Below are 19862 nucleotides of genomic sequence, written 5' to 3'. Positions count from 1 at the left end.
AAAAGGGCAAAAATACCTTGCTAGAAGTAAGCACCATTAAGAATTTGCTGTATATCCCTATCTTTTTCTATGCATACACATGTACATATAGGATGTGGGGCGAGGGTAGTTATTATTCTTTTGTTTACATGGGATTATACAGTACATACTATTTTGCTACTTGTTCTTTTTACTCAACATATCACATATCTAACAAAGAAAAGTTCTTATATAAACCTTGACCATTTAAAAGAGTCAATAAAAAAAGGTAAGAATAGTTTTACTGACTCTAAAGTTTTGGTACTTCCAAACCACCTATTTTAAGGAGAGATTCAGAAAAGTCCGTTTAGGATACATTTAAAAAGGTAGAGATGTACATATTATCAAATAATGTTATTTCTTCTCCCATTAAAAAGACAAAGCACACTATGAGATGAAGCACTGGAATGTTTTAGGTAGCAAGTTATTACCTGTGGGCACTGCAGTTTTTAAATCTAAGACAAATAGATTTTGGGGGAGGAACAGAGAATAAATACCACTTGTCCAGATATCATTAAGCAGTTAAAAGTAAGACGTATATTACACAGCATTCATATACATCAATTAAAAAATTTACAATCAAAGGATATTCAACCATTGCTTGTATCCCATTTCTCTTGAATATAACAATACGTTGTACTTTTCCAACAGGGTTGCATACTGTATATAAAACATCCTATAAAGGAAAGAAAACAAGATTTCTTCACATACAAGATTTCTTCACATTTTATACTTGGAAAAACAACAAAGTTACACCCTGCTTTTTTTTTTTTTTTTACTAAAAAGACACCTGTCAAGATGTCATTTTGATTCATTACTAATTAAACTCTTAAAAATTGTTATCCTTCTAAAATTACTTCCTCACCTATACAATATACCCAACATTAGAGAAGTTATAATGAAACATTTCAAAAAGACTCGTACCTATTTTATCTCCTAAATAAACCCTCAATTCTTATTTTAACAGGTACTTAAAATAATATCTGACAATACACAATAAATAAGCCAAAACTATAATCAATTAATGGTTTGTTTTCCAAATGTGACTCTGGAATGTTTAATATTATAATCACTTGAATTATAGTAATAAATATTTATTAAGGGGTAGTAATAGATCAACTCAGTATTCATTTTTCAAGGGACAATGACTATAGAGGAAAGACTCAGGAAAGATCATTTATACAATGTTAGATGTCAGCAAACAAGATCCCTAAATTAAGTAAGAGAGAAATTAAAAACCCCCTTAAGAACAATTCTTCAACTGTCAAATTTCTTGAGCACCTACAATTATACAGTGGCACCATTAGGTACTAGGGATACAACAATAAGCAAAGCAGAGCACTTGTACTAGATTAGGAACATTCTTTCTCCCAAAACACCTATTAATACTGCTTATTAATAAGTCTAGAAATATTACAGAGGTAAATAATATCTAACAAAATTTAAATAGTATCTTATGCTTTGTTTTTTAGTTTATGTCCCAGTATCATATAGAAATCATTTTTTCTTTCCCAGAGAGCACAAGCAAGGGAGGGGCAGAGAGAGGGGACAGAGGATCTATAGTGGTCTCTGCAAGCCTGATGTGGGGCTTGAACTCACGAACTGCAAGATCATGACCTGGGCCTAAGTAAGATGCTCAAAGGAGCCACCCACGTGCCCTTTACTAGAAATCATTGTTTTTTTTATTTTTACTTTTTATTTTCTTTTAATGTTTATTTTTGAAAGACAGACAGAGAGACAGAGTGCAAGTGGGGGAGGAACAGAGAGAGAGAGGGAGACACAGAATCTGAAGCAGGCTCCAGGCTCTGAGCTGTCAGCAGGGAGCCCGATGTGGGGCTCAAACTCAGGAACTGTGAGATCATGACCTGAGCCAAAGTCAAACACTTAAACGACTGAGCCACACAGGCGCCACGAATCATTCTAATTGAAGCTTCCCTCACTGTGATATTCTATTCGTCACAAAAATAAAGTGTCCTTGTCACTAGCTTATTATGAAACATCATGTGATTATGAAGTAGAAAACTTAACTGGTTCAGGACATGAATCCTTTGTAAAAATTCTGTTAATACCACTTTTTTTAAAGAGTTAAACAGGGAATTTTAAGTAAATCAGGTTTTTAATAAATTATCTCAAAACCACTTATAATAATATATGCATTTTATTATATACTATGGGATTCTGTCCTTACCTAGTAGACACTCTTAACACACATACTGGCACATGAGTGAAACAAATTTCTTGGATCACTTCTAACAAGTCTAATTCCTTACCAGAAACAGAGTTAACTCTGATGCTGAATAATAAACATTTTTAAATGTGCTTATTTAATTATGACCACTGCACTTCTGACCTTTTTACCTTTGGTGCTCACCATTTCTTTGTTCATTAAACATGACAGTCAAAATTAAGATTCATTTTAAAAATTCTTTAAAAAAACACTGTTTTTAAATACCTAGATGGCAGCGAAGAAAACTGTAGGTTAGTCACTCTGAAGGCAAATTTCAAAGTCACTGTTAATTTAGTTTATCATACTAAAATACATACCACTGTAATTGGATAAAGAGGATTCTGAATTGATAGCAGAAGAACTTTGTTGCCTCCTGATGGATCATCGGTATTTCCTGGCCGAGTGATCCTTTTGCTCGTAGAATAGTTGAAAAAAGCCTGTTGACCAGCAATGTACACAGGTTCATCCGCAGCAAAGGTCACACATTCTTTGGCACTATCTATGTTTTCAAATTCCACTAGAGCCTGCCGTTTAAATGGCATCATCATAACATAGCTGAAAGGCAGATTGGGAAGGAATACCGAAATAATAAATTCAGTTAACACTGATTCTCAATCAAGGAAAGGCAGACTCTAATAAAAATGTGTCAAATCATACAGATTAGTATTTTTCACTACCTATATTCAATGTTAGTCAATTCTTTTTTTTTTTTAAGTTTATTTATTCGGGGGGGGGGGTGCAGAGAGAGAGGAGGACAAAGGATCCAAAGCATGCTGTCAGCACAGAGCCTGATGTGGGGCTCCAACTCACAAACCATGAGATCACAACCTGAGCCAAAGTCAGACAATCAACCGACTAAGCCACCCAGGCACCCCTACCTAATGTTAGTTAATTCTTATAAACTGTGGTACACCAGGCAGATGGTTCATATGTGAAAGCTTATCCTCCTGTGACAGAAAGGTTTTCCATCTTTTGCCTTCCTCAAGCACAATTCTGTTATCAGTTACCAATGACGCCTCCCTGTTTATTCTTCAGGCTGCCACTCCCAAGCAATACTAGAAAATCTCTAGATACAGAAACCAGCGGAGATAAAACTGAACAGAAAGTTAGCAGATGGGACCTTTAACAACAGAAACTCCTACCTCTACTGAATTTTCCAAATAAATAAGTGCCCACACTAATAACCAAGGACTATAAAATTTCGCTTATCTTACAAAAAACAAAAGAATTAAAATATACATAGAAACAACTGCAAACCAACCAAATTTCACACAAATAATCTCTTCCAAAATATTTTTTAAATATTAAAGAATCCATGAAAAGATACTCATCAGATGATGATAATCATGGTTGTCTGTGAACAAAGAGGGTGAAGTTATTTACATTTCATTGTATACTCTTGGGGAGGAACATATTTTAACACATGAAATGAAAAAGAAAGCAATGAAGAGAGGGAGGGAAGAAAGAAATCAAAGCACATGGATCACAGTTGGGGAAATATTATGTCCTCTATTCACAAGAACAAGCACCTTAAAAAAGGTTTTAAAATACAATTAGCACGGGTTTTATAATAGCAGAAGGCTGCAGAAAGAACATCAGGTCAGGTACTCAGTGACAGCACTATTTCTGAATCAGGCATCTAGACCTATCGCTACCCTTTAGAAAGCAGCAAATGATTTACTAGTAAGAAACAGACCACTTTGTAGCCTGGCATAGTATGTAGTTTCTTATGAATTTCACCTTTCCTCATTTATAAAACGTGAAAGACTGTTGTCAAGATTATAGTTACTGAATACAAACTGCTTGCCTCGCCTCATTCATCTTCATATCCTCAGAATCTAGAAACAGAGCTGCAACGTAACAGGCATTCAATCAATATCTGTTGGTCTATGAGGCTTGTTACCTCTCCCCACCCACAATTGTTCAAACTTAAAGAAACTATTGAAACAGTAAGATAAAGAATTATCAATTATGAATATAAAATATAAATTCCAAGAAAGAAATATTATTTTTAGAAACTTCTTGATGAAGTTCTGAAGTCGTGCATACAAAAAAACAGAAAACCCTGGAATCAGGACTATGCTAAAGAAATTAAAGAAGGAGGCACTTGGGCGACTCAGTTGGTTGAGTGTCCAACTTCGGCTCAGGTCCTGATCTCGCGTTTGTGGGTTCGAGCCCCGCATGAGGCCCTGTGCAGACAGCTCAGAGCCTGGGGCCTTCTTTGGATTCTGTGTCTCCCTCTCTCTCTGCCCCTCCCCTGCTGGTGCTCTGTCTCTATCAGAGTAAACATTAAAAGTAAGTAAACATTAAAATAAGTAAACATTAAAAAATCTAAAAAAAAAAAGAACAAAAGAAATTAAAGAATAAACATTCTCCTCCCACAAATGTAAGGTGGTTGAATAGCTAAATAGTATTACCAAGTAAGTATGTTAATAATGCCCTTTGATTCTTTGGAACACAGAAAATTATAAAGGTTGAAAATTAAATTTTTTATTGACCTGTCATAGACTTGGTCTTAGTAAAACTGCCTATGGTAACTACAATAAGAAGTGAGCTAGAAGCACAGATTTAGAAGTGAAAAAGTGGCATCACATGAAAATAAAGAAGGGAAAATTAGAATGTTGCAGACATTTTAGAATGCACCTAAATTATCTGTCACGTAATTTTTAAGAAATCTTGAAAAGCATAATGAGGAAGATATGAGAGTAACAAAGAAAAAAAATAAAAGGGCTAAGGGACATGGTAGGGTCAGTGCTTTCGACTTATAACTCAAAACACATTTACTAATATTTAAACAAAAGCTGGAGGAGGCAAAAGATTTTATTATACAAATTGGGTCCCAAAAGGTTTGTTTTAAAATATTAAACCAATATAGCTAATTATACCTAGCATGCTCTCCTTTAATGGAAGGGGAAAAGGGAAGAAGAGAGAGTACATCTTTTTAAACATTCTTTTGATCCTAACAGATGAACATACTACAGAATAAAGACAACAAATACACAGAATTTTATTAGACTGACACAACCATTCTCAACATCTTACAGTTTCTCCTCAACTTCTTTCCTACGCATCTAGTTTTCAGGTATAAACTTACTCGATGTTGAACTTGGTGACGCACCTTTTTACATGAGCAGTTTCTATATCATGTCTATAATCCCACACACACCACTAAAGAAATAAACAAACAGAGAAAGGTTCTATAAATGCAACATTTTGAAGCAAAACACCTACTCCTCACCGGAGGCTGTTCAGGGTTCTTTCAGTTTTAACAGCAGCCACCTCTTATTCAAGATCATTTCACACAATTAAAACTCCTAGTGCACATATTTATGCCAATTAAACTTTTAATTTTACACTAATTTGTTCCAATTATTTCACGACTTTTTTATCCACAAAACTACCAATCCTGAGGGCAGAATGATGTACTATGCAAATTAACAGAATTACATTCACATATAAAACACTTTACCATGGACTAAATATCAAAAAGTATACAGGCCACTCAAAAGTGATTCACATTAAAAAAAAAAAAAAAAAAAAAAAGAAGAAGTGATTCAAATAATTCAACAACTTCCACAAATAGTTCTATTTCTTTAAAGCCGAACATTCAACTCTTGTGTCATAATTAACATAAAAATGTCAATATAGTTATGATTGCTCTAAAGTTCCCACCAGTATTTGCTCGTCGACCTGTTTTCTGACAGGACTCCAGTATCTCTTGGCTTTAAAGAAATCACTTTAAAAGCCTAAAATAAAATTACCAAATAAAAAATAAACCAGAAATAACCATCTCTTTCTAATCCCATAGGACACTGCAACCCACGGGGTTAGTCTAGTACCAACGTGCAAATCTAAATAAGGTCTAAGTTTGCTTCAATATATAATGTTCCCGACAAACTTAATTTCCAATATCCTCTTCAAATGACTAAATAGGGATGTAGTCATCTGAATGACATTTCAAGAAACGGACTCTCCTTTGCCCATGTGGACCGCCAATCTGTACGTCCAATAATAAACAATACGTAACAGTGGTCTCTAAGGTGCATAAGTTGAGGATAACAGGTTTGCCACGTCACCCACCTCTCTGTAAGATCATCAAAGAAATTAAAAAAGATGCCATGATGGAAGGTGTCACCTAACTCTACTATTCCTTTGAGGCAATGATTCCTTTCTGTTGGACATCTCTGCTCACTCTCTCACCATCTATTTATGCATCCTTTCAATACCCAAAACTCCACATAAATTTCCATAAAATTGAAGCAATCAAGTTATCTCAGCAAATACACTGAAATCTCTCCCTTGTTTATGTATTTTGACTTGGACTGTGTCTCTGATGCCTCTAACCAACGTATTCACCAAGGAAAAAATAAAATAAAATCAACTCTACACTATCCATACTAATAAGAGAACAACAGCCAGGCATAATCCAAAAATAATTTAGAAAGAATTTTTGAGTGTCTATTTTTGGCAGTACATTCACTTTTCTGATTATATTTTCATTTGAGTCAATATTCTTAAGCATACGCTAACTATGGAAGAGAAAGGAGGAGACTGAGTGAATACAAAACACAAAAAGAAACTAGGATAAAACACTGACTTCTCATGATCTGCAGAAGAACTCCTGGCAGCACGCGCCTAAGGCAAATAATGCCTACCCTTCATCTACTCACTTTTAGTTGCCAATTAATTCTTAAACATTCCAAAATAAACAACAGCAAATCAGTATTTAAGTACCGCTACCTGAAACTCTAAAGATGAAGGGCGTAAACTCATTCAAACATGAAAGCAGTGTTTAACAAGGAGTCATGGACTCATTTTGAAAGTCAGATAAAAGATGAAATTACCCATTTTGCATATAGCCTGGCTGGGGAGTGATAGGTGATCATGGATCCACAAAAATACATCTCTGCATCATCCCAGGAAGGAAAAAAATAAGAGGCTTAAAAGGTTCTAAAGAAATACTGTCACAGGCAAACTTAATATATACTATGGTCAAACATCAAAGCTTATATTATAGCAAGCAAGCAAGGCTTGTTTTACTATACTGTTTTCAATCTGCATGAAGTCCCTAGGGTCCTTACCATATTGTCCCAAATTTCTCCAGGGCCTCCACAAGGTCTGCTTCCACCACAGATTCACAGAGTCCTCGAACATGGACAACAGGTGAAACAGAAACTTTATGATGACTTCCACCTGCCTCCTAGCAAAAGAAAATAATTTCTAGTTAAAAATTTTAAAGGTCTAAATTGCATCTATAGTAGATTCAATTCTGCATTAAAAAGCAAACATCAAAAAAAATTCCAAACCAAACTGCATTCACAAGTTAGCAAAAGGACCTGAGAAAAAAAATCATCGATTGTTAGGCATGAAAATTTTGATTTCTTAGAAGGGGGTATTTTCTCTTAATAAGAAGTACAACATAGGGGTGCCTAGATAGCTCAGGGCTAGCTCTTGGTTTTAGCTCAGCTTATGATCTCACAGTGTGGGGTTTGGGCCCCGCGTCAGGCTCTGTGCTGAAGGTGCACAGCCTGCTTGGGATTCTCTCTGTCCCTCTCTCTCCGCACCTCCCCCATTGTGCACGCACACTCTCTCTCAAAATAAATAAAAAGAAGTACAACATAAATTAATAACTTATTTCAACTGCAATAAAATCTCAGAAAAAATTTCAACAGATGCAGAGTATGTTATGACTGGAATTATATCGTATACTGATAATTTCATTACAAAATATCAAAATCTCAAGTAGTCCAAATGAACAAAAAAAAAATCCCAATTTAAGATGTTTCTTTAATACAAAGATTACAAACTTTATATCATCTTTTGTCCTTGTTTAATTGGTTATCTCGTTCCACACTAACTTAAAGCTACTGTGCTTACTTAAGCAGCACACTTGACAGCTTAAATTTGTACAAGGTACCATCTTTGTTGATGAACAAGTAGTGCTCAAAAATGCAAGCCTTCCTGGGCTTCTCTGGAATACTCTGTATCTTTTGAGTACACCCAGGAGGTAGTTTTAAAATACACGTATATGGACTATGTATGAGTATTATTTTGACCGTGAAAATGGCTCTATCATTTACTTATTCAAGTTCTTTTTTTTTTCCAAGTTCTTTTTTTTTTTTTTTTTTTTTTTAAGTAGGCTCCATGCCCAGTGTGGAGCCCAATTTGGGGCCCAAACTCATGACCCTAAGATCAAGACCTGCTGAGATCAAGAGTTGGATACTTAACCAACTAAGCCACACAGGCTCCCCTGAAGTTTTATTAAGACAAAAATCTGTATTTTACAACTAGCCACTAGGCACCTCTCTTGCATCACTTCAGAAATGACTTCCATATACGATCCACACACACACACACACACACACACACACACACACACTCAAAATCTATTAAATGAAAAGTTTTTTCTCCTACAAACAGACTAATCTAAAAGCATAAATGTTTTATCATTAAAACTTAAGAATTATTTTAAGAAAATTAAATGTCTTTATGGCTATTTTAAAAGACTCACCAATTTCTCTTTATAATATTATAAAGACTGTTAGAAAAATATAACAGTCCTGTGCACTGCCAATAAAAATGTTATGTCACAGTTTAAAGAGTTGATTTAAAAATATAAAGTAACCATGGACTACTCTCTTATACTATCGTCAAATTCAACAAATAAATTTAGTCCTCTGCAAATATTAATCCAATACTTGGAATTTCATTTGAATTGCTTATGCTGAGTCAAGCAGATATTCATTACATGCCACTAAGTTTGAAATAAATCATTTTGATTGTACACTATGTAACCCAACACTATTACAACCTTAACAAATGAGACTCTTTCCCTAAATGAAACTCAACAACCAAATGTGCACTGTCATCATTAAACTACTAAGCATAAATGGACAACTATACAAGAGTTCTAAATCATAGCTAAAACCTAATGTAGAGCATATATTTAAATATATTTAAAGTATAAATAACAAATTTTACTCTAAAAATAATCAGACAACAACAGAAGTCAAGAAATAAGACAGTCCTCTCAGTTCATCCCTAGAAATCTGCTGGCAAAGGTAAAAGTGCAAAAGAAAACTTCACTGGCCAAGACTATTCAAAAAGCTACTATAAAAAAATAGTGGAAGGAGGATTTCAGGTTAGCTAAAAAGAGACAACAGGGGTGACTAGGTGGCTCAGTCGGTTGAGCGAAGGACTTCAACTCAGGTCATAATCTCACCCTTAGTGAGTTCAAGCCCTGCATGGGGCTCTTTGCTGTCAGCAATGAGCTGGCTTCAGATCCTCTATCCCCGCCTCTCTCCGTACCTCTCCTGCTCGTGCTCTCTCAAAAATAAACATTTTTAAAAAAGAGAGAGACAACAAAGGCATTATTTGAGTCTTCATTTTATAATGGATAAAAACTACTATGAAATATGTTTTAGAGACAAATGGAGAAATTTAAATAGAGATAGGATTTTATATTATGTAATAGAACTACTTATTGCCTTAGGTAACATTATAATAATAGTAATGTTTATGTGATAAGAATATCCTTATTCTTAGGAAAGCTGGGATCATTTAAAGATGGACTGTCATCATGTCTCCAACTTTCACAGTTTAGGTGAAAAAATGTATATAAATATAGATATACACATATGGAGATAAAATCCCAAATGGCAAAATGTCAAAAACTGCTGAATCTAGGTGAAGGGCATATGTAATTGAATATTTCTCAGAATAAAAAGTTGGGAAATTATTTTATTATGTATTTAAGGCCTATAATAAGGTATGAGGAACAATATAAATAGTCATTAACTCACCAACCACTTTAATAAATAAAACACTACCCAACAGTTGAATACATCTCCTACCTCCCTTCCCATCATGGATAGCCACTGTCTTGAATATAATGCTAAAAAAAATATGACTATTTTTCAAATTGGTCTTCTCACAAAGAAATGGATCTCAGGACCAATTTTAAAATCCCTCAAAAATATCTGATTTTAATATATTATTATTTAATTACATTTCCTAAATGGAATAGCTCCAGACTTAAAGTCATTCTTCAGAAGTAGGAACTTATTAAATGCAAACAATATGGTACTTAGGGGAAGATATGATTATCTCAACCTCAAGGCAGAAAACATACCCTGTATCCACTGTATTTCCCTATTTCCACTCAATTCACCTGCCATTCATAGAGATTTCTCTAATCTTTACATTATGTCCCCTTTTCTTGAACTTAAAATTTTCCCATCTGTAGTTTAAATAAAGAAAAAAAAAAAAAACCTGAAGGAGTCACATCTGAGGGACCACAAAAAAAGAAAAAAACCCTAGGGATGTTTCCAAATATAAAACTGATATATTAATGGTATCTTTTCAAACAATATTTTCACAACCCCCTTTTTCCCCCAATACTAAAACTTTTCTTAAATCAGTATTTTCTTATCTCTACTTATGCTTTATACTGGTGGTAAGAAATCTGCAATCTGTACAGCTTCTTTTACCTACCCTAAAGTTACCTCTTTTAAGCATCATACTATGTATCTGAGTCTGAAATTGGTGAATAAATGAGTATTGTTTGCCCCACTGTCATATATTAACACTTTGATCATGTCTTCTCCAGTTCAACAAAGTTTTTTTTTTTTAATCCTTTCTCATACAGAAGCCCAAAGTCCTTCCATTTCTAGGTTCCCTCTTCATCTATTTATGTCCATTACTTGTCAGACTAAAAACAGTATTCCAAATAAGCACCCAGCAAACGAAGACATGCCTGCAATTTATATACACTTTTTTTTTTTTTTTTTAGTTACCCTAGTCCTTCTTTGGGCAAACTCTGTCAACTATAATGGAGGCATTATTTGGTCCCTTGGGCAGACTACCGACCAGTCTAGTCATACCATTCCAAACTCTCAGCCCCTTAAAAGTTATCTCAAGGACAAACTCCAATAATACCAATTTTCAGTGCTAATTTTGACTATTGCAGATTGAAGACTGAGCGCTACTGAAAAGAAGGGAAGCTCAGGAGAGTATAAGTGAAGCTTCTGAGAGGAATGAGATGGGCCCGTTAACGCCTCTTCACATAGTAAAATAAATGTAAACTGGCAAAGGCCAGGCACAATGTCCTTATTAGGCTTTTTTGTTTTCCCAACATCTCCATGCCCAACACATGCTTAACAGCATAACACTTGCTCAACAGCAACTGAACAACCTTCTTCTGCCCTCTCAGAATTATAAAAAAGACCAAACTCAAGTTCAATCATTCATCCCCCAACACCAGACACAGAACTACTGCCAAGTGCTTATCCAGCTTCTCCTTAAACACTTCCAGTGACAGGAAACATACTACTCATGAGACAATCCATTATATTTTTAGAAAATTCTTCGTATGTATCCAAATCTGTCTCCTTGTAGCTTTGTATCCAAAATGGTCTTTGAAGTCAGACCAGTGTTTGAATCTTTGGATGTTCACTGGCTCCAGTGATCTTGAGCTAATTGCCTTTTTGAGCCTCAGTTTCACTATTAAAAAAAAAAAATCCTTATCATGTAAGATTACACTAAATGGAACAAAAATAAAGTGTCTAGTACAGTGCAAGATGGAGTTACTAAGGGTTCAAGAAATATTGGGGCACCTGGGTGGCTCAGCCGGTTGAGCATCCTCAGGTCATGATCTCACACTCCGTGAGTTCGAGCCCCGCATCGGGCTCTGTGCTGACAGCTCAGAGCCTGGAGCCTGCCCCAGATTCTGTGTCTCCCTCTCTCTGCCCCTCCCCTGCTCATGCTCTGTCTCTGTCTCAAAAATAAGTAATAAAAACATTAAAAAAAAAAAAAAAAAGAAATATTAAATGGCACCCTTACCCTTATCTACATTTCCCTCTTCTACATGACAAACCTCCAATTATTTGTAATGATTTCTCAAACCACACCTAAATATACCCTAGAGGCTAAATATCCCCCTTGCCCCACCACCATTCTTGTCATTCCTCTTATAATGTGATTTCAAGTGTCTTTTTCTATTCTAGTAATCATTCTCTGGATGCATTAGAATTCATCAACATTAAAAAAAAAAAAAGAATTTATCAATATTATACCAAAAAATGAATACAGTATTTCTAGGTATTTAAGGTTTTCCCTTTTACTTTGGATACTGCATATAGACCAAGGAAAAAGGAGTTTTAAGGGACAGCTGAAAATATCTTTTAACCCACTCTATGCTTAGAGTTAACTACATAATTTTTCTTACTAAATTAAACTAAACAATCACATCTCTTCGTCTTTCTTTTTTTAAAGAAACAATACACCAGATCCAAAATATGAGAAATCCTTTCATTTTCTTATCTAAGTTTTCAGGTACACTTGATCCCATAACACAACAAAATTAAAAAGAACAGCCATACCATTCAAATAACTTTTTAAAAAATAACCTTTACTTTTTTACTCATGCAGCAGGGATTATCTGGTTTTGCCTACCCAGATCTCCTTCCCCCTTCTTCTGGTTAAACACATACACAACCCTGAACTCTGTATTATTCCACTGGTATTTTCTTTTTCTTTTTTTTTTTTTTAATTTTTTTTTTTTAATGTTTATTTATTTTTGAGACAGAGAGAGACAGAGCATGAATGGGGGAGGGTCAGAGAGAGAGGGAGACACAGAATCTGAAACAGGCTCCAGGCTCTGAGCTGTCAGCACAGAGCCCGACACGGGGCTCGAACCCACAGACCGTGAGATCATGACCTGAGCCGAAGTCGGACGCTTAACCGACTGAGCCACCCAGGCGCCCCTCCACTGGTATTTTCAATCACACAATCATGCCTATCCAACTTCAGAAGTAGCCCAGTGATTAGCTGCAGGGCTAGGGAAGCTAAAAAGTGTTGATCAGAAGGGATAAATATGGACACTGGGGAGAGGAGAAGAGTATTCTCTATTTGCTAGCTATAAAAATTGCAAGTCTAGTTTTATAGCTACATGGAGGAAATAGAGCATATAGAATCAAGTTTCAGTGACATCATCTAAATCCCTAGATCCAGCCATGCCTGAAACCGCGACCACAACTTAGCTTTCTCAGTTACGCGGGCCAACTTTTTGTTTTGCTTAAGCTCACCTGAATTGTTGCTGTGGCTGAAACTACAAGCTTTGAAAGGTGTATTCAATTTCAGAGGCAAAAAAAAAAAAAAAAAAAAAAAAGGCATTAAATGACGTAGAGTCACAGATTTTTAGATATGGAATTTTTAAAATTAATTTATTTTCAGAAAAAGAAAAAGAGAACTCAAGCCAGGAAGAGGCAGAGAGAGAGAGAGAGAGAGAGAGAGAGAGAGAGAGAGAGAATCTCAACCAGGCTCTGCACCATCAGCGCAGAGCCCAACTTGGGGCTCAAATCTACAAACTGTGAGATCATGACTGGAGCCGAAATCAAGAGACCAACGCTTAACCAACTGAAACACCCCGGCACCCCTGGAATTTTTTTTTCTTTACTTTTATAACCCCATCACAGACAACAGCACCTGGCACATAAAAGGGGTTCATGTATTGTTTTCTGATGAATTAAGAGATCACAGTGATCATCTGATCCAACCTCCTCATGATGGTTGAGTTCCAGAGAGGTTAAGTCACAAAGCATGTTGTTGGTAGCAGAACCAAAACACCTGCCTTGGTTGGGCTTATAGGTCCATTAAAAAGCTCTTTTCATCGTATGTACTAACACGAAGAAATGTAGTCACTTGTTAAAACCAAAAGATAACAAAACCTACTACCTTTCTCTTCTTTCCTAATACAAGGCCTGAAAATCCTCACAACAGCAGCATAGCTAGAGACAGAGGACATTTATTGCTCTAGAAGCCTTAAAAATTAAAACTCTGGCGCTTACCTCCAGGGCACACACATCCTTTAGCTTTTTCATTCCCCAGGGTGTATTTACTATGCTCACTGTCAGCCTCTAAACTTTTCCTGTGGGAACTAAGCTAACAAAGTGACCTCACCTTATCCCCCATCCCGTATGCATCTAATAAATCATCATTAATATTCCTATACATCTCTGTAATTCAGATCCTTAAAGTATAATAGTGTATCTTAAATTCAAACTAGCTCCTCCACATAATATATATCGCTAAGAAATCCTAGGATCTACGTTTTTATCATGACATTTTGCCATCTTACAAGTCTATCTATTAAACATTGAGAAACTTATATTTTCATCTCATCGGCAAACAAGCCACTTTAACAATCTGATTTGCCTGTTTACTCACTAGCAGAAGACAGTAAAAAAAAAAAACAAAACTTGAAAGTCTCCAAAATGAATTAGCATTCCATAAATTTTTATCGATATCAATCTTTATATAAGCAGATCTTTCTAGGTAACCTCTCAATTTAATTCTTCAGTTGGTTTCACCAAGTAGAGCCCTAATATTTGAAGTCAAGCTGCTTTCTAAAAAATAAACAGATATAGAAATTTACTATTCATATGATCTTGAAGGTTGAAGGTCATGACTTCTAAATTTAAGACCACCACTTACTCCACAAGAATAAAGTAACTTATAATACACAGCACACACTTTCATAATCCAGCTTTGTTCAACAATGCAGCACAGTGAATCTGAAACACTCTAGGAATTTCTGGTCTTCAAACTAAGTACCAGAAGACATAAATTTGAAGAGTGTCTTATTTCTCATATCTGAACTACTAACTCACTTCTCTATACACCTTAACACATCATGATCATTCACAGTGATCAATTCATCTTTAACTTAGGAGCATTTGTAGAAACATGGCTTTTCTTAAATACTTTCTTTCCTCTTTACATCTAATTAATAGATTAAATTAATAGATTAAATAGATTAAAGCACTCATGGAAACTTAATTATCAAAAGCTAAATAATGTAAATCCTTGAAGACTTACTTTGCACTTGACAAACCTCCAACTGAGTTGAAAAGATTGCCCATCATTGTACCTAATCTGCATTTGCTGTTATTTAACAGTTTGACCACAAAGTATTTCTTCTCTGGCTGGACTGTAGGACAACTGAGGTTGAGCCAAAACCATTTCAGTTAGATAAATTACCATACTTCTGGCTGATGACGCACTAGACGTTAAACTTTTATCCAGGGAATGCCTATCCTAATAAAATTTTATTATGTACAGGTTTCCATAGTTGCAATAATTTCAAAATAGTACCAAAAATCGCATGAAGAAAAAGGTTTAAACACAGGAAAAATAAGCCTTCATTAGATTTCACAGTGCAGCACTGCTCCTACTGTTAAAAGCAATTCACACTCTGAGAAACAAAATAGCAGTAAATAAACAAAAATTAAAATTTATAACTCAATCTGCATTTATTAGATCCTGTCTGGGTAATTTAAAAGCTGCATTACATTAATCACTGAATTATAACTTCAGGTATAGAAAGGCTCAACTTTTATACTAAAAGAACTCAAGACTAGGGGTGAATTGACTTTCCCAAAGGCACACAGATCATATGCGAGCTAGGACTCCTGACTCTCCCCAAGCCCTGACAAGTACTATTTCCACTGCCAGATACCATTCACTTTGGATATATTAAGTATATATTATTTTCTTCCCAACATGCAAAATAATCTATTGCCTTAATGTTTAATCTGTTTCTCAAAAAAGATTTTTTTTCATTAAAGAATTTAGGTATCTTTCCAACACACTTAAGACATTTCATGCTATTGCACAAAAAACTCAAGACTTGTGGCAAAAGAAATACACTGACCCTTCTAAAAGATCAGTTACAATATTCCTGTTTCCAAACTTCCACAATGGAATTGGCTTTGAACTGAAACATTTAGAAGACATGCATTTTTTAATGCACAAGCCCAAGATACATTTGGAGTATGCCAAATACCTAGGCACAAAAATCAAGTCATACATATCTAGCTATAAGGAAACATTAACTTAGAAGAAGAAAAAGTTCCTTTTTTCTAATGTGTTGAAACCTATGTCACAGTTTCAAATTGGGAAACTAATGTTGGTAACTACTGACCATAATTTTTTTTATATAAAAATTCAAACAGCTAGGGGCACTGGGTGGCTCAGCCGGTTGGGCACCAGAGTCTAGATTTCAGCTCCGATCGGATCGTCATCCCTCGGGTTTGTTTGGGATTCTCTCTCTCCCTCTCTCTGCCCCTCCCCCCCCCCCCCACCCTGTATCTCAAGATAAATATTTTTTAAAAATTCAAATACCTAAAAAGTTTATCATTGGCCTCTTATAAAGGGTGAAAAACATTTTAATAGAATATATGTGTACATTTTCTTAAATTTCAGGAAAAGTCTCCTTTCAAAAAATCAATTAAAATGTGTCAAATGTTTAAAAGACATCTAAACCGCTAACACATATTAAGTACACCAAAAAAGGGCAAAGACTTTTGCTTTGCTTTGTTTCCTTAAAGTCTCCATGCAACTGAAGCTGAGTTACTACTTGCTGCGGATAAGACGATTTTCACATTCCTTCTGCCTCCAGCTAACGTTTCTGATAAGAGCAACAAGAATCTAGGAAGGTGTGTTTAATCCAATTCCGAGCTCAGTCCTTCCTTTCGTGGGGCAAATTTGGAATAAACCGTCCACGAACTGTGGTGATTTTAAGATCTGTTTTACTTGAAAATAAGGGTGGTGTTAACACCTACCAACACTTGTTTTTTTGACCGAAGAGCTAAGATCTGTACTGAGCAATAATCCTAAAACTGGGTAGCAAAGCATGCGCACCATGCCTGCCAAGAGTAAAAATTTTGAAATTAGACCTCCAGGCGAACTAGGGTGTGAGCTCCAGAGCGTAATTTGTCATTCAGTTACGGCTCTGCTCAGGACCCAGGTGAAGAGAGACCCCGGCGGAACCGACGCAACAACCATTCTGCGACCGTGACCAGCGCGCAGATGCTGCGGGCACAGGGGCAGAAGGGAGCCGGGCGTCCCGACGCCGGCCAGCAGCCGGAGTTGAACTAACAAAGAGCTTATCGCCCACCGAAGCCCCCCGGGAGCGGAAGCAACGCCGCCCCGCCGCCCCCGCCGGGCTACCCTCCCCAAGTTCAGGGCCGGCAGTCGACTCGCACGCGGGGCCTGCAGCCAGGCCGGAGCCGGGTTCGCGGTCGGGATGCGGGAAACAGGTAGGGCAAAGAATAAAAACCCCGAAGAGAAGAAAGAGCCGGCGCTTCCCGACGCGGTCAGCGCAGCAGCAGAGGGCAACGAGGCGCGCGGAAGGCCCCGGGGCCGAGTCCCCGCCGCTCGGCCCTGCTTCCCAGGGAGCCGCCAGGCACAGCGGACAGGGCGCCGCGCTTTGTTACCGGCTGTGAGAAGCTCCGGCCGCCGCCGCCGCCGCCATCGCCCCCGCCCCGGGGCGTCGCTTCCCGGCGGTTCTCGCCTTCCTCAGCCGAGTAGTCGATCTCCCCCTCCTCGGTCTTAAGGCGCTTGGCCTGGCTCTCGTACTCGCGGTCCTCCTCGTACGCCTCCCTGGGAGAGGATGAGGAGGAGGACATGGCGGCGGCCGGAGGGACCGGCGGGCAAGCGGGTGGGGGTGGCGGCGGGGCGCGGGCCTCGGACGCCGCCGGCCAGTCCCCGCCACTGGCCGCGTCTCTTCAGCGAAGGTCTGCGCTGCCGGGCCGTCCGCGGGGGCCAGGCGCCCAGGAGCCAGTGGGGGTGCAGAGATCGGGCGGGATGAGGGGGCGCCCCGGGAGGAGGCTCCGGAGCGGCCGCTCCCCTTTATTACGGAGCCAACATTCAGCCTCTCCCTCCTCCTCCTCCGTCTTCGCTCCCAGCCCGGGGGAGCGAATCTAAGGATGGGGACGCGACTGTGGCTTCCGGTCTTCCCTCCTCCCCTAATCCGCTCCCCGCCGCCCAGGCCGAGCCTCCGCCCCCGCCTTAGCTGCCGCCGCGCAGGATCGAATCCAGCCGCAGCCCGCGGGAAGCGCCCCTTAGCCTGGGTCCCGCTCCCTATTGGCAGGGGGAAAAGTCGACCAGGCTTCCAATTGGTTCCAAGGGCTGTTCGTCAAGTGCCGCCCACGGCTCGGCCTCGCCCCCCCTCCCTGCGCCGTGTGAACTCGCCGCTGGCCTGCCAGTCCCGAGCGCGCGACGTCCGCAGCGCGCTGTCCGGGAGCCGTTGCTGCCCGGCGGCCGTTAACGTTGTTCGGCTCCCCCGAAGCCAGGCGCTGAGTGAACCCGGGTGGTGACGAGGCGTGCAGTGAAGCCAGGGCTGCGGGTGTTAACCGCCCTCCCGCTAATTTAAATGCTTTTATTACTTCTCTTCCGAAGAGAATGAGGAAAACCTCTAAAATCCCTGCAGATAGACCTCGCACAGCCCTTAAAACTACAGAGGCTGAGGGGAGGAAAGGGTTTGGAACCATCAAAAGTAGCCTTCTAGGAAGAAGCCTTATGTGGTGTGCAAAATCTGATAAAAGTGGGTGCACCCTGTCCGCCCCTAACTAGGTATTCGAGAACAGCAGCCCACATTTCCATTTAGCAAGGTGCCAGTCAGAAGAAGACGCTCCACATGGGTGAATGTCAGTTTGATCACTTAACACTCATTTGTCATCTAAACCCTTCTTTCCTGACAGTTATAAGGGACTGGTCTATAAGTTCCTGCTCCAGTTAAATGTTTTAAATCTCCCATATAATATGCCATGCTTCTTCCCAGCCCTTTCCTTTCGGGATGATCTGTTTATTTCACATTATCATTTATTCTTGAAAGATACATACAAAAGCCTATCAAAACCCTTCAGGCCACAGCTCACTTCCTCTGTGGAGCCCTGAGGATTCTTCCAAGCTTCTGGTTGCTGTTTTCTCTTTTTGCAACAAGGCCCTTTTATACCTAACCTCCTAGAGTGTTCTAGAAACGCTGGGAGACGAACTTTCCTCTTTTCATCTTTGCAAATCCAGTTCCTGTGCAGACCCCTGGCACAAGTTAGGTACTCAGCAATGCTGAATGAGTGATCCCTAGGAAATAAAGGTCCAGTATCTTTCAGGAGAGAAACTGGAAAATCTAGCCCAACCTAACTGCCCTCTGTGACTTAACCCTTGGAGGATTGTCTAGGATCAGGAGTCACTTGAGTGTTTCCATTGTCCTTGTCCCTCAGATGCTCCCCTAAATGTGGCTCTTCCTTTCCTAACCATGTGGATTGTTTCCTCCTCCAGCCTAGTTCTCTCATTTCCAAGGTTACTTCCTCCAAATAAGCCATTTTTATTTATTGCTGGCAATGCTTTAACATATACTATTTTATGTTTTATAATTTACACTGCCTGTCATTTTGGAAAACAATTGCAAGTTTTTCACAGCACCATACAGCTTATAATCAGATTTGTGCGCAGTTGCAAGTGTCTACTGACAAAATAGAACAACAAAAAATTTTAGAAATGTATTTTTTAAATTAAGATAGAATGGAAGTGGACAGAAGAAATATCAAAGGGGGGAGCTGCAGTGCTAGCTACAGAGCAGAAATATTATTGGCAGAGCACTGCGAAGAATGAGAAGAGCCAGAAGGAAGGCCTTATACAAACTTTCCAAATATTTCATAGTAATGGTGAAAATGTTTTAAAGTCTCAAAACCTACCTCCAACCCGTAGATTATACCAACTTAATATGCAAGTCTCACACCAATCCATAAGGAAACCCAGCCTTACTGAACTTTGTTGC

General features: G+C 38.4%; 2 protein-coding genes across 4 annotated transcripts in view; one reads left to right on the top strand and one right to left on the bottom strand.

Annotated features, from left to right (window-relative positions):
• Positions 1–18081, bottom strand: part of HNRNPLL (heterogeneous nuclear ribonucleoprotein L like) — a 38102-nt gene extending 20021 nt beyond the window's left edge. The window contains exons 1-4 of one of the 3 annotated variants that reach the window (XM_053890992.1): positions 17521–18081; positions 7327–7445; positions 2563–2800; positions 614–694 (exon numbers count right to left, since the gene is read on the bottom strand). In XM_053890992.1, the coding sequence (XP_053746967.1) occupies positions 614–694; positions 2563–2800; positions 7327–7445; positions 17521–17712 (630 nt within the window). In that variant the 5' untranslated portion in view covers positions 17713–18081. Of the gene's footprint in view, positions 1–608; positions 695–2562; positions 2801–7326; positions 7446–17520 lie in introns of all 3 variants that reach the window. The other 2 variants (XM_053890991.1, XM_019447078.2) reach the window with 2 other exon arrangements.
• GALM (galactose mutarotase) overlaps positions 16742–19862 on the top strand; it is a 116121-nt gene continuing 113000 nt past the window's right edge. Inside the window, exon 1 of the mRNA XM_053890993.1 lies at positions 16742–17343. Within this exon, the coding sequence (XP_053746968.1) occupies positions 17331–17343 (13 nt within the window). The 5' untranslated portion in view covers positions 16742–17330. The remainder of the gene's footprint in view (positions 17344–19862) is intronic.

This window comes from Panthera pardus, unplaced genomic scaffold (genome assembly GCF_024362965.1).
Source record: "Panthera pardus isolate Hobbes unplaced genomic scaffold, ASM2436296v1 HiC_scaffold_26, whole genome shotgun sequence".
Taxonomy (NCBI): domain Eukaryota; kingdom Metazoa; phylum Chordata; class Mammalia; order Carnivora; family Felidae; genus Panthera; species Panthera pardus.
Note: the sequence above shows the minus strand (reverse complement) of the source record. Positions and strands in the feature narration are given on the sequence as shown.